This window comes from Nicotiana tomentosiformis, chromosome 3 (genome assembly GCF_000390325.3).
Source record: "Nicotiana tomentosiformis chromosome 3, ASM39032v3, whole genome shotgun sequence".
NCBI classification, from domain to species: Eukaryota; Viridiplantae; Streptophyta; class Magnoliopsida; order Solanales; family Solanaceae; genus Nicotiana; species Nicotiana tomentosiformis.
The window spans coordinates 13,502,088-13,518,845 of record NC_090814.1 but is presented as its reverse complement, the minus strand read 5'-3'; the positions used below and the strand labels follow the sequence as shown (position 1 = coordinate 13,518,845).

Here is a 16,758-nt window from a genome sequence, read left to right as displayed (position 1 = left end):
TTTTTCTCAATGAGTATTTTCTTATATCCCGTCTACGATGCGTCACTTTTCTTTCTCTCTTTCTGATGATGTGTCTTAAGAAGTAAAACTTAGTCTCCAAGAATACTACCACAAATCTAGCCTTTGGCCCCAAGGCTCTCTGCCGGGGCTATCCATAAGCACATGCCTATTTTACTTCTTCTTTCTTTGTTCTAACAATGGGTTGGACCCCATTGTTAGAATATCCGGTTGGACCCAACTAGTATTTCTGGTTGTTGCATCATTTGTCGATTCACTTTTCAGATTTCGGGAACATCCTTAGAGGTTTCATGTTTGAGCCTTGGGAATAGAAAATTTATTATAGGAACCATTTTTCCATTAATGGATCTTATGTGACGCAAATCTAGATTACTTGAGCAAATAAATATCAAATTCTGTAGATGGATATACAAAAGAAAAAGGTTTTCCAAGAAGTTATAGTTATGTTTTCCTCAACAACTCAATTTAGAAGATCTCTATGTAAACTAGTGATCTCTTACACGTGCTTTGCTTATTATAAAATTAACAAAACTTTTTGCAATATGAGGTAGTTAGAAATTTATGGAAACAGGGTAAAGAGTTTTGAAGACTTCAAATAATATATGGGGCACAATTAGCATAATATCTGGGACGTTTTTCATGTACTTAGAAAACAAAAAAGAAAAGCTAAAATGTGCATGTTATGTGTTCAAATTCTGACTAGTTAATATTAAGTAGTACAATCACTATTTAAGGCTGGCTATTTTCCATCTGAACTTGAGCACTACCATCACTTTCCACTTTGTTTTTCTTCAACTCTTTCATAGTAGATCTCCACTTAAAGAAAGTACCAAACAATTCCTCCATCTCCTCTAGTGTTCTACCTTGTGTTTCTGGTAACAATGTGTAAAAGAAAATCCAAGCAATTACTGCAATTCCAGTGTACAAGAAGAAAGCCCCTCCAATACTAATAGCCTTGTACAATGATATGAATGTCATCAAAATTGCTCCACTCATTGCTCTATTCACTGCCACTCCTATACTACAACCTTGAGCTCTTAATCTCAATGGAAAGATTTCTGAACTGTATACCCATGCAATAGGACCCATGCCAATTGAGAAGAAAGCAACACTAGATAATGTTGTACATATGCAAAGGACTATTGCCCATTTTAGCTTATGATCTGAGTGATCAATTATGGTTAAGCCAGTTGCTAGGCCTAATAAGGAGAGAATCATACCACCGCAACTTGATAGAAGTAAAACTCTTCTTCCAACTTTGTCTACCAAGAATGTAGCTATCAAGATAAAGAATGTCTTCATACATCCAACAGCTATAGTGGCAAGTAGTATGTCGTTGTCTTTAGTAATGCCTGTCGAAGGTATAATGAATTAAGTAAACGTGTGAGCTGTCTAGTAAGTTAAGCTTTCAAGTAAAGTAGACACTTTTTAACATAGTATTAGAGCAGACGGACAAACATAGATGCAATATATAATCAACAGTACAATTGAACTCAACTATATATAGTTGCAAGTATTCTGTCGTTGTCTTTAGTAATGTCTGTCGAAGGTATAATGAATTAAGTAAACGTGTGAGCTGTCTAGTAAGTTAAGCTTTCAAGTAAAGTAGACACTTTTTAACATGGTATTAGAGCAGACGGACAAACATAGATGCAATATATAATCAACAGTACAATTGAACTCAACTATATATAGTTGCAAGTATTCTGTCGTTGTCTTTAGTAATGTCTGTCGAAGGTATAATGAATTAAGTAAACGTGTGAGCTGTCTAGTAAGTTAAACTTTCAAGTAAAGTAGACACTTTTTAACATGGTATTAGAGCATACAGCCAAACATAGATACAATATATAATCAACAGCACAATTGAACTCAGCTATATATAGTTGCAAGTATTCTATCGTTGTCTTTAGTAATGTCTGTCGAAGGTATAATGAATTAAGTAAACGTGTGAGCTGTCTAGTTAGTTAAACTTTCAAGTAAAGTAGACACTTTTTAACATGGTATTAGAGCGACAAACATAGATGCAATATATAATCAACAACACAATTGAACTCAACTATATATAGTTGCTAGTAGTCTGTCGTTGTCTTTAGTAATGCATGTTACGTTGAAAATGAGATTAAGTGTACCCTCTATATATAACAACTTAATTAAGCTTTTAAATGATATGGTCACATGGTTCAACAAAATATTAGAGCATACCGAGGATTTTGATTTCAATTTTCATCGTCACCCATTATCAAAGCTTGACTCATGAAAAAGAATAATTAAGTATAGAGAAGAAGTTCAAATTTAACTACTACGCTAAATGATTTTTCCCTCTGTTATACTTAGAGTCATCCATACTCTTGACGTTAGCAAATTGTATCTTTTATTTGCCCTTGATTTATATATATGGAGCTCCAGCTTGAACTAGGCGCATATCCTTGTGTCAAATTTATTCAAGAAAAAGTCCAAATTTACCCATCAACAATATTAGCTATGTTGAAAAGTATCCTAAGTTATAATTCAAGTTGGAGCTTCAATAGAGTCAAAGACAAGTACAAGAAGACTTGTTGAGAACAAGAGCATGAGTGGTCCCCAAAGTATATATAATGGAAGTAAAATTAAGATATTTCATATATTAGAGTGTGCCATTTTTCCTTAAGTAAATAAAATGATATTTTTCTAACTTAAACTTTTAGATATGCAAATCAGGCAGTTCAACAATATATATGTACATACCTGCTTTCTCGAATATCCTCGGACTGTACAACACCACAGCATCTATACCACTTGCTTGTTGGAAGAAATGAATACCGATGCCTGCAATGAGAATATGAAGAACAGCAGGGGTAGGATGGAGGAACAATTCTCTCCATACACCTTCACCATGAGAACTACGTCGTGTGACAGAAACTATACTATCATCTTGGCAGTCTTGTGGTATACCAGCAGCTTCTTTTATGTCAGCTAATCTCATTTTGGACTCTTCTAATGTGTCTGACGTTCTGTCTAAAACTCGTTTAGCGTCTCCTAGACGACCTTGCATGACTAGCCAACGAGGTGACTCGGGCATGGCAAGAACACCAAGGGCTAAGAAGACTGATGGAATGACACCAATTCCAAGCATGAATCGCCATCCCAATTTCGTGGGCAGCTTGGAAAATGCATAGTTTGATACGTAACCAAGTAACACACCTGCCAAAAGGGAAGAAAAGAGAGGCAGGAAAGTAATAATTACTACCTTTTTTAACCCCACTCCACCACCATATCACAAGGATATACAGTGTTCCCTCTAAGATAACTGAATATGAATACACATTTGAATATTAAGATATGTATTAAGATTTGAATACACATTTGAATATTAAGATTGTTTGTTTTTAAACATATGAATATATAAAATTTATCTTTCTTTAAAAATTAATAAACATAAAATTCAAATAAAATAAGTTAATCTAATATTCTATCATATATATATATATGGTGATGGCTAACGGAGGTACTTGTGAGTGCCGACTAGAGGCAGTGATTGGTGGTAGTTTTGGTTGATTATGGTGATTTTAGGTAATAGCTAGTGGTGATTGGTAGCGATTCTGGTGGTGGTGGTTATGGTCGTGATTAAGGATGGTTATGGTGGGTGGTGGTAGTTTATAATAGTTATGGTAGGTGGTGGTAGTTTATAATGGTGTACGGTGCCGGCTATGGTTGTTGATGGTGATGGGGTGGTTGGTTGTGGTAGTTGTGGTGGTCGGAAATAGACCGATTTTATATCACCCTTCAATTCGAATTAGCAAAAGCAATCGATTTCGCTGGCACCATACAATTGAACCAATTCAATTGTTTACTTATTCACTGAGACAGTATATGATTGTGATTGAGGATAATGGAGGTAGGGGTGGTGGTAGTAGTGACGGTTATGGATGAGGATGGTGGTGGTGGTAGCTGATAATGGTAGGCGGTAGCGACAGTTAATAATGAATGTGGATGTTAGTATCTTAATGAAATTAAGTCATTGTTATAGATCTTAATCATACAAACCTATTCAAACCCATTACGTGGTTGTGGAGTAAAAAATACAAACATACTTAATGATTAAGATTTGAATGATCAAGATTGAGACTTTAAAAACAAACGCATTTAATATTAAGATCTGAATGATTAAGATTCAGACCTCCATTAAGTGCAAACAAATAAAACCTCAAACCCTCAACTGCTCAACTTACCAATTGATGGTGGAGGTGCTCAAACCACTAGGGCAAACCTCACGTGTCAATTAATTACCTTTTGAATTGGAGTTTAAGTTATACACTCTCTCACTGTAAATATTATAAGCGAATTCAATCTGGCCATTAGTTTGGAGTAATTAAATATCTAGACGTACTCCTATACAATATGATAACGTTAGTTTAGCATCATGAGTAGAAAAAAGAGTACGAGTGTCAAACTAACTAATTATGTTCGGTGTGAAGCGGAGCATAGAGTTTTTATTTTTTTTAAAACTAATACATATTTAGAGGCTACACAAAAAAATATTATAGGTCACAATAGCTCATAGATTAAAATATTTAAAAAAAAATTTGCAAAAAGATATGGTCAAAGAAAATCTTATTTGACTTCCTAAATAATAAATGTCACATAAAATTAAAAAGTAGTACTTTAATAACCTGATATGCCCATTAATTGTACGGATAATGTAATAATTAAAATTAGTCCAAATAAAAATAGTTTATCATGAAACCATTAAAAAAACGGATAATTTCAGAGACCTCCCTCCAGGTTTCGCCCTATCACACTCACCTCCCTTGTGGTTTACAATATTACGCCTACCTCCCTTATTTTGATTTTCTTGTAACCATTCTTTAAACTCATTTAAAATAAATATAAATAAAATATAATTTGATAGATTTGCCCTTTTTAATGTTAATTTTTTTCAATTAGAGAAATTACTTTGAATTTAATTACTCGAGTGTTAGAGAAAGTTTGATTTTTCATGTCATCAAAATGGTCCTTGAAAACAACATAAGAACTAATGAAACCGACGTAGCCGCTATTTTGTTTGGATATGTTTGGAATATTTTTGAAAAATAAAATAAATAAAATAGGAAGAGACTAATGTCGAATATTAATAACGTAGCTTCGTAAATGTTGTCACCAACTCTTGCCTTTTGTCATGAGTATATTATATATTTGCAAGTCAAGCTACGGGGATACCGTAACTATCTCATTCCATATACATTTTACAAATTGGATAACCTTCTTCAGTAATAACAATAAAATATATTTTAGTAGTTTTGTTACATAGAATAAATTAAAAGCTTAACAATTATAGTTTATTTGTAGTTTAAAATATCATCTCATTACTAAAAGGAAATATACAGGTAGGAGTGTATATATGTTAGGTTGGTTTGTATTTTTAACATTAAAAAGGGCAAAATCTGTCAAATTGTATTTTATTTATATTTATTTTAAATGAGTTTAAAAAATGGTTACAAAAAAATCAAAATAAAGGAGGTAAGCATAATATTGAAAACCACAAGGGAGGTGAGTGTGATGTGGCGAAACCCGGAGAGAGATCTGTGCAATTATGAGTAAAAAAATCTTGAATTTGCATAACTACAGTATAAAGCGAAAAGTACGTTCGCAAAATTGTAGCACGATAATACATACTCCACTCCTTTATGATCATCGTTGGAAAATGAATACCTCATCCAAGAGGAAAACAGCCAAAAATTCATTTCATCATTCTAAGAAGACGACAAAAGTCCATATCATTGAATATAACCACACACACAAAAAAAAGTTGTCAATTGTCACTGTTTTTTTTTTTTTTTTTAAATTTATATTTCGGAATAACTCTCAGGATAGGGGTATACAATACCTTCCCTACTCTTTCTTGGTGGAATTCATTGGATTTATTGTTGTTGTTGATACAGAAAAATAAAAAAAAAATAAAGAAGAGAGAAAGCTTAATTAATTACCTCCATTGATGAAAACTTCAGGGAAAGAAGTGAAAAACCCACGACAAGAAGCCGGGGCAACCTCAGCAGTATAAACTGGTGCAATCATAAGAGCATATCCAACTCCAATACCAGCCACAAACCTACCAAACATGAGAAAACCATAGTTTGTAGCAAATCCCATCAATATTGCTCCTGCAAAAAATATTGCAGAGGCAAAAATAATGGTATATCGACGACCTATCCAATCTGAGGTTCGACCAGCTAGAGCAGCACCCACAAGAGAGTATATGTTGATTGTTCCCACAAGGATTTCGATTTGTACATCTGAGATTTTAAGGTCTTCCTTTATGTAAATCACTGCTCCACTCATCACTCCCGTATCTGCATAGACCAAAGTCGATTCGATTTAAGACAGGTTCTATGCGTTCAACTGAATTGAAGTCGATCGGATTTAAGACAGGTTATACAGGTTATATGAGTTCAACTGAATTGATAACTTTTGATTCGATTTATGTATACACAGGTAAAGAAAATTGAGTTATATACATACAATAAGATCAAATTTATTTTAAATTCACCTATTCTACACATATATATGTAACAACATCATGATAGTAATATAGAGAATTGAAACGGAATATCTTACCATAACCTAATAAAACGGATGTCATAGAGGCTAAAAGAGAGCAAGCAAAAGCATATTTGTTTCTTTTTGGGTTTTTACAAGGAACAGATTCTTGAAAAGGTATTTCCCGAGGTTGGTCGGAGATGACGCTTTTATCAAGATTTTGATTTTCCATTAGAGTCGGCAAGAAAGAAAGAAAGAGTTACAGATACATATGAGAAAAGAGAGTATTTTCTATATACTTGATCTCACTCACAAAAGGAAAAATCATATTCATCTTCACAAAAGGAATGAAAATGTATGTATGGGTAAGAAAAGATAAGAATATTATAATAGCTAATTATTGGTCATAATGGGCTAATAGCTAGAATATAAATAATCATCACACACTAAATGCCGATAGAAATGAATTTAACATTTTTAATAGAATTTCAACACTTCCTTTTGAGATAAACTCATTGTCTAACAATCCTCACATTTCTCAAAAGGAATAGAATTATAGTATATTTTTTGGATTTTTTTACATGTGTACAATGCATCGAATCTGGCGTCTCGTAGACTGTGAACGAAACATAAAAAAAATAAGATTACGCTTATAGAACAATTGGTGAAGTTTAGAACTCGAACTAAAATTCTTTTGTAAGCCCAGAGTCTTATTTATCACATTATACTCGCACAATCTTTGTAATTGCGATTTTGCACTAAGAGGTCATGCGCGCGCCTGGTTTTCATGAGTGCTCTAGAAACTTTGCCACAAATTTCATAGGATCAGTCCCACTCCACGCTCATATATCTCCATCCATCAAGTCTATTCTGCACGCAATACACTATTTATAAAGGCTATGGATTAGATTGAGAATTTAATAACTCAACCTCATATTTCTTGTGTCTTGTAATAGTCCATGTGAGCACTTAATTTTTGACCAGCTTGAATTTTCCCCACTCATCTCCTTATCACATTATATAAACACACACCGAGAACACGAAAATGGAAGAAGCTGAAAAATCGCTTAAAAACGAGAGAAAAACGGAGGGACAAAAAATAGAGTGAGAATCCACTGCTTCTTCACCAAAGAACCAGTGAAATCTCCCACAAAATTTCAGCTTAAAACTAGCTAAAAACAGTCCTTAAATAGATCCCAAATCAGTCCCACAACAGTCCCATATTTCCACTTGAGACCAGCCTCTAAGTCCACCTTGAACCCACTTGAAAACTCCATTAAAATCAATGGCAAAAACAGTCCAAATCTCTGCCATTAAAAACGTCCAGGCCTAGTCGAGTACGTCCGAGGTTCGTCAAATTCCGGCGATCTTCGAAGTCGAGGTTCCAAAGTCACGGTCTTGGTCATCTTTCAGTTTTGAGCAAACAAAGTCAGATTTTCCTTGCTAAAAGGTTATTTTGCACTCTACTAATCTTCCTCGTTAAAACACTGCTGCGATGTCTTGGTTAAGTGGCTTTGAGTTTGAATAAAATGTCACATTTCTGATAAGCATGTTATTAATTTTAATTTAATCTTTTGTTTGCTCACACCATGTTTAGTATTTGTCTTTGGTAAATGCTTAGTAGATTGTATTTGTTAGTATGCGGATGAACGTCTTTGTTTATTGCTTGAACAAGAAAGAATGTAGTTTGTTTATTAGAAATTAGAATTCTGTCGTAAGAGCCGTGAATTTTTCTATTAAGAATTAAAAACACTTTCGATTGTTCCATTTTGTTAAATATCCTAAATTAATCGGTTGAGTGTTTGGTTGATGAAAGTTTATTAAAGATCCATCCCTACCGTATTCAATTGTTTCATTCATGTCATTCACTGTTCACTCCCTTATGGCTTAGTCTTCTTAGATATTTGATTATTACTATAGGAGTATTAATTTAGTCACATAATTTTTAACAAAATTAGTTTTTTTAGGAAAAGAATTCATCGTACCTTGCTTTAGTCGCGATTAATAATAAATCATCGTAACTATGAGTACGGTTTCTGTGGCATAGTCATGATACGTAAATCCCAATTCGAGTATGTATTCACGCGACTTGACCAAAACTTCAAATAATAATAATAATAATAAACATATTGTAAATTCCGGGTGCATTTTACGTGGCGCGGTTTGCAATGTGTACCAAAACGACAAGTGTACGATATCGTAACTAATTCAAAAATAACTCTATAAATACTAAAAGCGGTTAAATAAATAATTAAAAACGGTAATGCATGAAAGGTTTTAAACATGTAATGATTCAGATAATTAAGCCATGTGTAATTGTAAATCGACCGTGCTAAAATCACGGAATCCGGGAGTGACTCACACCTTCTCCCGGGTTAACAGAATTCCTTACCATGTCTTCTGGTTTTCGCGGACTTTAAAACAAAGTCAAATTTCCTTGATTTAGGATCTAAAATAAACCAGTGACTTGGGACACCATAAATTATTCCTAGTGGCGACTCTAATTTATATAAATAATCTTATTTCGAACAATGTCACTTTAATTGAAAACCCCCCCTATTCCCTCGGGAAAAATAAGGTGTGACAGCTCTGGCGATTCTACTGGGAAAAGAACCCAGAACTTCTGGTTCAGGGTCCAGAATTCGAGCTTAGAATAACTATTATATTTGGCTTTGGTTTATTATCTGATTTTTACATGTTTGAGCCTAATGTGCTAAATCCCGCTTTTTACCGCTTTGATATTGTATGAAGTGTATATAAAATTGTTACGGCACCCTTCTTCTCTCTAAGTCTTCTAAATCTTCTGGGAGCATGCGCTTCGCATGACTTCTTTTCTGTTAGAGTCATACCCCTAATTTTAGAACGAGGATCGGACAAGTTACAAAGACGGTAAAACTTTTGTATTCCCCCCCTCCCCCTTTCCCGACTCGAGTTGTCCGCTCGGGTAAGCCAGGTATAGAATAACACATCCCAGGATTTAAACCTAGAATAACATAGCCGCATGCCGAATACCTAGTAGGAACGTTTGTTTGCATCACGTGCATTTGATTTTGCTCCAATATAAAATACCATCTTGATACATTTTACGTGTTACTTGTGCATTTTTTTTATTTTGGCTTGCAGGTTGACAGACTTCTAGAATAGGGAAAGAAAACCAAAAAAAACAGAAAAGAGAAAATTGACCTGGTTCCTGAAAATCCCAGTATTTTTAAAAAAGAAAAAAAAGATTCTGAAACTCTAACGAATTTTTAGAAGGTGGTCACAAATGACTCCAGATTTTCAAAAATGACATTTTTCCCCAGTCCTGAAAAACTAACCGAACTATGCGGGTCTGATTCTCACCGGATGTGAGATACGTAGGCAAACCTCATCGGTTCCAACCCCGATTTTCAAAAAGAAAAAAATTCAAAAATATTTTCCCTTCCCTTAATTCCCTTCAAAAATAGAATTCTTTCCTTAGAAAATCCAAAAAGAAAAATTTAAATCCAAAAATATTTTCTTTCTTTTCCAAAGTCTTTCATTCGAAAAAAAAAATTTCAAATCAAAGTTCAAAGTATTTTCTTCCTCTTTAGAATTCTTTCTTTTAAAAAGAAAAATTTCAAATTCCATAAAACAAAACTAAAAAAATATATTTAAAAATCTTTATAAAAAAAAAAGAAAAAGAAAAATGGGATCGGGTTCATTCAACCCGCAAGATCGGCGTCATGATACGTAGGCAATCCTCATCGGATTCGATCATAACCATTAATAAACCGTGTGAAAAAAAAATAGAAAAAGAAAAAGAAAGAAAGGAGTGACAAAAAAATAACAAAGAGCAAAAAAAGAAAAAAATCAAGAGCGAAAAATAGAACTCTTTGTCCAATTTGAAAAAGAAAATCGTGGAAAACTTGTATGGGTATACTGTCAAATGGTGCGAGCAAGCCGACAGGGAAAAACCTCCAATGGACGAAGCATAAATGGTTATGGTCTTTCTACATGCGCAAGAGGCGGACTACTTCCGGAACATGATGGGTAACCCGTTTGCCGAAGCTATCAAAATTGGGGAGATGATCGAAAATGATTTAAAAACAGGTCGAATCTTGAGTCATGCTGCCTTTAAGGCCACATGGCAGACCGTTCAAATTGGTTCGGGGGTGTTTGATGAATATAACTAGGGAGGAAGAGGGAACCATGATGGCTTTGAGCTCGAGGGGGCCCGCAAGTTATTCAACCAATCATATATGCTTCCTAAAGTCCCACAACACTATTATCCCCATCAATATGATGCTTATTCCATGACACTGCCTCCCTATACAGTGATGAGTGCGCAACCTTACACGCGGCTAGAGCATTATACACAAAACCGAGCTTCACATCCCAAAAATTCCCGACCCTACCAAGCTCCATATAATCCCCAACCAAATGTTCCCCAATATAATCCTCGCCCAAGAGATCCCCTCAGAAGGCATCAGTTCATCCCAATTGGTGAATCATATTCAAGTTCGTTTCAAAAGGTAATCGGACTAGGTCTGCTGCAGCCAGTGGCCCCGAAGCGGCCAAACCCCGAGTCCCCCTTGCACCAAGCTGATGCTGGATGTGAATACCACTCTAGAGCAGTGAGTGTTACACCATGTGCGTACCAAGGTGGCGTAATGAATATGAAACTTATTAATTATTATTTAAATAATTTTAAAGTCATAATATGGCTATATATGATGTTTGGATAGAAAATATAAAGTTTGGGAAATATCGAATTAAAGTTGCGGAAAAAGCGACTAAAGATTTGGCTTGTAACAGAGCTTTTTGAGAAATAAAATTTATGTGCTATATGTATTCTTTTTGGGACATATTATATACCAAATTGAAGGTCTTGGAATTTAGTTTCCAATGCTCTTAACCGTTCGTTCATACGACACCCAAATAAAAAGTTATAAGCGTTGGAAGAAGGACCAATGCTAGGGTGCCAAGTAGCACCTTTTGACTTTTCAAACAAAATGGATATTTATATCTTTATCTCGTTTCATTCTTCAATTTTCCAGAACACACAACCAAATAAGACCCCTAACTTTACTCTTAAGCTAAGATTATCATTCCGGGCACGAAATCAAGAAACGATAATATTTAAACGATCCCTATGGCGTAAGTATCGCTATATCGCCTCTATTTTTCTTTGTAGTTTGAGTTTTGGAAGGTACTTCATAGTTAATAAAACATGTACTTTCTGTATTTAAGTGTTTAAATATCAAGAAAGGTTGATAAATTCGTTTTCTAATAGGTAGAACTCACGGGACAGTGATCGGAAGCCGTGAGTTCGAGTTATTCACTTGTAGCGGACTGTTTTGTGGATTATTTTTTGTTGTGGTTGGGCTGCGTGTTTTACTTCTATTTTTTGGAGTTTTGGAGGAGTAAGTCTGTGTAGAAACACCACATAAATTCAGGGTAGTGCGCTAGTTGTTCGTCGTAATAATTTTGGGCTGTTTGACACTACTACGGTGGTCGTTTTGTGTATGAAGAGATTGGGATGTGTTGGGCTATTTGTAATATTTTGTGGTGTATATAAGGCTATAAAATAATGTATAAATGTTGATATTGTTATGTTTGGTGTTATCTTAAAGTTGAAGAAAGTAAGGATTATAGGGGAGATGCTTCCCGTTTTAATACAAAATAAGCTTGTCGTTCGTTGTGCGATAGTTGTACTTTTCGTAACTTAATGATAGTATTATTATTATTGTTGTTGTAGATTAAGGTACGAAGAGGAGAGTTCAACTTGGTGATTGGAAAGATTGTGATAAGGTATGTTAAGGCTATCACTTCTTTCCTTTTTGGCATGATCCATATGATGCAAGAAATGAGCAAGTATACAACTTTCACAAATAATTCTATTCCTAGAAGTACTAGGTTTGCCTATATTCTTGATTCCCCATATGTCCTACTATCATATCGTATGTTCACGAGTCTTATGATATTCCGAGTGATCTTATTGACTTACTTCATTATGTATTGCATCCATTTATACATGTACATTAACCCATGATCAGATGACGTTATATACACGTATATTATATGTATATGAGGTATGAGAAAAGGTTATGGTGTTATATACGCACCACCACCTGATCAGCTGATATACGTTGATGATTTTGCCCACAGCGACTGAGATGATATGATGGGATACCCCCAGAGGCTTGATGATATTATGTACGCATATACCTATGCATGATATGACATTTATATGCACATACATGACATTATAAATTTTTCATGATTCACAGAGCTATTCAGACTTGCAGGTTGAGTTCCTTACTCCATATTTCTTTCATGCCTTACATACTCGGTACTTTATTTGTACCGACGTCCATTTTTCCTGGGGACGCTGTGTTTGATGCCCGCAGATCCCGATAGACAGGTTGAGAGTTCTCCTAGTAGGCTATCTGCTCAGCAGAAGGTGTTTGTGCACTCCACTTGTTCCGGAGTTTCCTATTTGGTTAGTATAATTTGAATATGTATTGATTGGTATGGCGGGGCCTTGTCCCGACCTTTATGATGTTTATGTAGTATTAGAGACTCTTAGACAAATGTCACGTATATGGATACGTGTATGGCCTTATCAGCCTATGTTTTGAGTATACAAATGATCATGTCGGCCTTATAGGCCCGTATGTCACATGCATGAGTTTTTATATCATGTTGGGTCGTCCTATGTCTAGTATTCCCTTATGTTTTATTCTCGTTATCTCATGACGGACCTTCTGGGCCACTTACCCATGACGGTATGATAAGAAAGATATGTTACATTAGTACTCGGTTGTGTAAGGCACCGGGTGCCCGTCGCGGCCCTACAGTTTGGATCGTGACAAAAGTGGTATCAGAGAAGTTCTATCCTAGGGAGTTTACAAGCCGTGTCTAGTAGAGTCTTGTTTATGGGTGTGTACTACACCATACTTATAAGCAGGAGGTTACATGGAATTTAGGATTGTCACTCTTTCTTCTTACTCTAGATCGTGTGGTAGAGATCAATTGTAAGAAATTCAGAATCCTAAATTCTATTATATTCGTTATACAACGATATCTACATCTAGAAAGACAGTTGGTAAGAGATTGAATGTGGCTGTGGAAGAGTTGAGTCATCGATTTTGCATCATGCTTATGATAAGTAAATGTAAGGCCTTCAGTAGATTATGTGTGTACTACGGCGTGTGAGCTTCTTGATAAGGAGCGCTAAGGCATGAATATCTATCTACCCCTATAGTAAAAAGCAACGAGAGAATCAGAAGGTAGATACAAGTTTCAACAAGTAAAAGAAGCTAGGTGAAGAAGGATACGAGGTACCTAGTTATTGAATATTATATGTATTTACAATTCAGGCAGAGAAATATAAGTATTCTGAGTTACTTTCAACAATATCAAAGATATATTCACTTGACAACACCCATTTCAGTTATGCCTTGTGGGAGCTAACATATATAATTTAAGGCCTAATTTATTTTTTTAAGATTAAGACGTCTGAATCTGAATACATAACTGAATATTCAGATGTGTATTAAGATTAAGACATCTGAATCTAAATACACATCTGAATATATATAATTTATCTTTATTTAAAAATTAATAAACATAAAATTGAATAAAATACTAATTAATCTAATAGTGGTGGTTTTAGATAGTATCTAGTGGTGATTGGAAGCGATAATGTACGATTTTGATTGAGGATGGTGGTGGTAGATGGTGATAGCTAATAATGGTTGGTGGTGGTAGTTTATAATGGTGGACAATGCTGGCTATGGTTATTGATGGTGATGGGGGTGGTGAGTGGTGGTAGTAGTGGCGGTTATGGTTGAGGATGGTGGTGATGGTGGGGGTAGTAGTTGATAATGGTAGGCAGTGATGACAGTTAGTATGGCAGTTGGTAATGAATGTGAGTGATACCATCTTAATGAAATTAAGTCTTTGTTATAGATCTTAATCATATAGACCTATTCAAACCCATTAAGTGGCTGTGAAGTAAAAAAAACAAAAACACTTAATGATTAACATCTAAATGGTTAAGATTCAGACTTTAAAAATAAACGCACTTAATGTCTTAGATCTGAATGATTAAGATTTAGACCTCCATTAAGTGCAACCAAATGAGGCCTAAGAGAAGGATGGGATATCGGCATCCAGCTGGGGTTAAAGTAACCCAAAATTGTGGATGGATTGTTATCATTAGCTCACATTTCCGAGGGATATTGCAAATGTGGTAATGGTTCTCCTTGTGAGACACCCAGATGGTGCACTCTAGAATAGTACAATCAGATATGATACTAGAATGTTCAGAAATTTCAGAAGATTGGCATTGGAACCCTAGAAGGGATAAATATTTACCTTTGTATGGCTTTCGTCCCTAGTAAAGAGGTAGTGTTAGGCGACCCGAAGAGCCAGTGAATTGAATCAAGGGGGGGGGGGAGGCTAAAAGTGAAAGAATGTTTTGAAGAAGCTTTCATAATAAGGTGATAGACAGAAATATTAGCAGGAGAATAAGAAGAAAGTAAATGAAGCATTATGAGTAAGATGTGATAAATAGATGATAACGGTAAATCAAAATATGAGAGGACTACAAATTCTATAGTCAAGTGAAGGAAATGACAAGAAGTTACAGGCCTTGAGACAATAAAAGAGTATAAGCCATAAAGTGTCCCCATTTTGAGAAATGAGTTAGTGACTCATACGTGATTACCAGAAGGAAAAGTTAGACCCCCGAAATAATAGAAATTAGTATGGACAAGTGAATAAGATAAACTGAACATAGATTCGGGACTGAATGATTTGATAATAGTTGACATCGTGAGAATTTCAGAGATCGCGTTCCGACGATAATTGAATGGACAACAGAAGAATAACCTTTAAAGGTCATTCAGGAAGACGCTTCCCTAAAACGAGCACTGCGAGCAGAGTTAAGCTTAAGGGACTAAGTGTACCAGTTACACTATGTGTCACCTTTGTATGTAAGAAATTAAATTATCCCTGGTACAGAAGGGCTACCGCAAGGCAAGTAAGAGTCTGTGAAGATGTGAAAAGACGCCAAATATGAAGAGGTTAAACATTTATAGGTAAATCTTCATAGCAATAAATGTTAGTATTCCCCTAAAGGGGGAAGATGATGTGATATGATATTAAGTCAGAGTTATGTGGTTAAGGTAACTATGGGATAGTAAAGGAAGAATGTGGTAGAAAGGAGAAAGGAATGAGATTGCATTTATTCAGATCCTACGGATATGATACGACTCCAGAACATTATGTAAGCGTGACGACGGAGAGAGGCAGTAAGGGTTCCATCACTAGATGTTATTGATAAATAAGTGCAAATGAACACTGGATACATAAGGAGCCAGTGTGCGAGGTAAGTTAAGACAAAGTATATAACCCAAGAGAGATTACGTAGAATATAGATATGAGAATGGACTAACGTGTAGTTAGTAATTAATTCAGGAAGAGCCTAGCCATGGATAAACAAGAGGATATAGACAAATCAACAAGTTGTGCAAGATAAACATAGTGAAACCCAACATAGGGAATTCAGTCTCGCAAATATGATGACATCGTAATCCTTGGAAAATATTCATATAGGAGTTGGGGTTGTTAAATGTACCGTATAAGTGTTACGAAAAAAAATAATGGTGCCACTGATAAGACAGTAAAAAATTTCAATTCAGAATCAACCTTACGAGCTCAAGGGCGCGAAGGTAAGTAATTAAGGATAATTATAGGTGAGTAAGAACGTCAAAAAAATTCTTTCGGATATACAATGTAATAAGCTCGCAGCTTTACAGGAGTCAAAGTGTCTCTCTTAAGTACTACAAAGAAAGACTAGCTGAGGGAATAAGGAAGAAGACTTTAACTTAAGCATAGTGACATAAGGAAGAAATGGTCTTGTAACAAAAGTCTCACAACAACATTGTATGCACTCCATTAGAAAGTGGCACCTATCGTAGCTAATGAATGGGAAGAAAAAAAAAATCAAAAGATGATATTTGAGATCATATGAGTTACAGGAAATTCTAGTATTTGTGGGTAATGAGATAAGCCTTGTATTCATGAAACAAGTGGCAGAACGACCATGAAAAGTAATTGCTTATGTTTAAAGACAACTAAGAAAGCACGGGAAGAATTATCCGACCCACAATTTAGAGTTAGCCGTAGTGATTCATGCACTAAAGATGTGGAGGAACTATTTATATGTCATTCATGTTGATATTTATACGGATCATA

At 35.1% G+C, this 16,758-nt stretch overlaps 1 protein-coding gene and 2 long non-coding RNA genes across 3 annotated transcripts; 2 read left to right on the top strand and 1 right to left on the bottom strand.

The window, feature by feature from the left end:
- Nucleotides 1-631: 631 nt before the first annotated feature.
- Nucleotides 632-6,907, bottom strand: LOC104097717 (polyol transporter 5-like). Its single transcript, XM_009604332.4, has 4 exons — nt 6,610-6,907; nt 5,982-6,344; nt 2,743-3,198; nt 632-1,370 (listed from the first exon to the last, which is right to left on the bottom strand). The coding sequence occupies exons 1-4, from the start codon at nt 6,761-6,763 to the stop codon at nt 748-750; spliced, it is 1,596 nt and encodes a 531-aa protein (XP_009602627.1). The 5' UTR covers nt 6,764-6,907; the 3' UTR covers nt 632-747.
- LOC138906975 (uncharacterized) lies at nt 6,276-6,857 on the top strand. Its single transcript, XR_011414591.1, has 2 exons — nt 6,276-6,378; nt 6,433-6,857. It is a non-coding gene; the product is annotated as an uncharacterized lncRNA (long non-coding RNA).
- Nucleotides 6,908-7,459: 552 nt separating the features above from the next.
- LOC138908717 (uncharacterized) lies at nt 7,460-13,174 on the top strand. Its single transcript, XR_011415116.1, has 3 exons — nt 7,460-7,981; nt 12,251-12,303; nt 12,783-13,174. It is a non-coding gene; the product is annotated as an uncharacterized lncRNA (long non-coding RNA).
- The last annotated feature ends 3,584 nt before the right edge of the window (nt 13,175-16,758 follow it).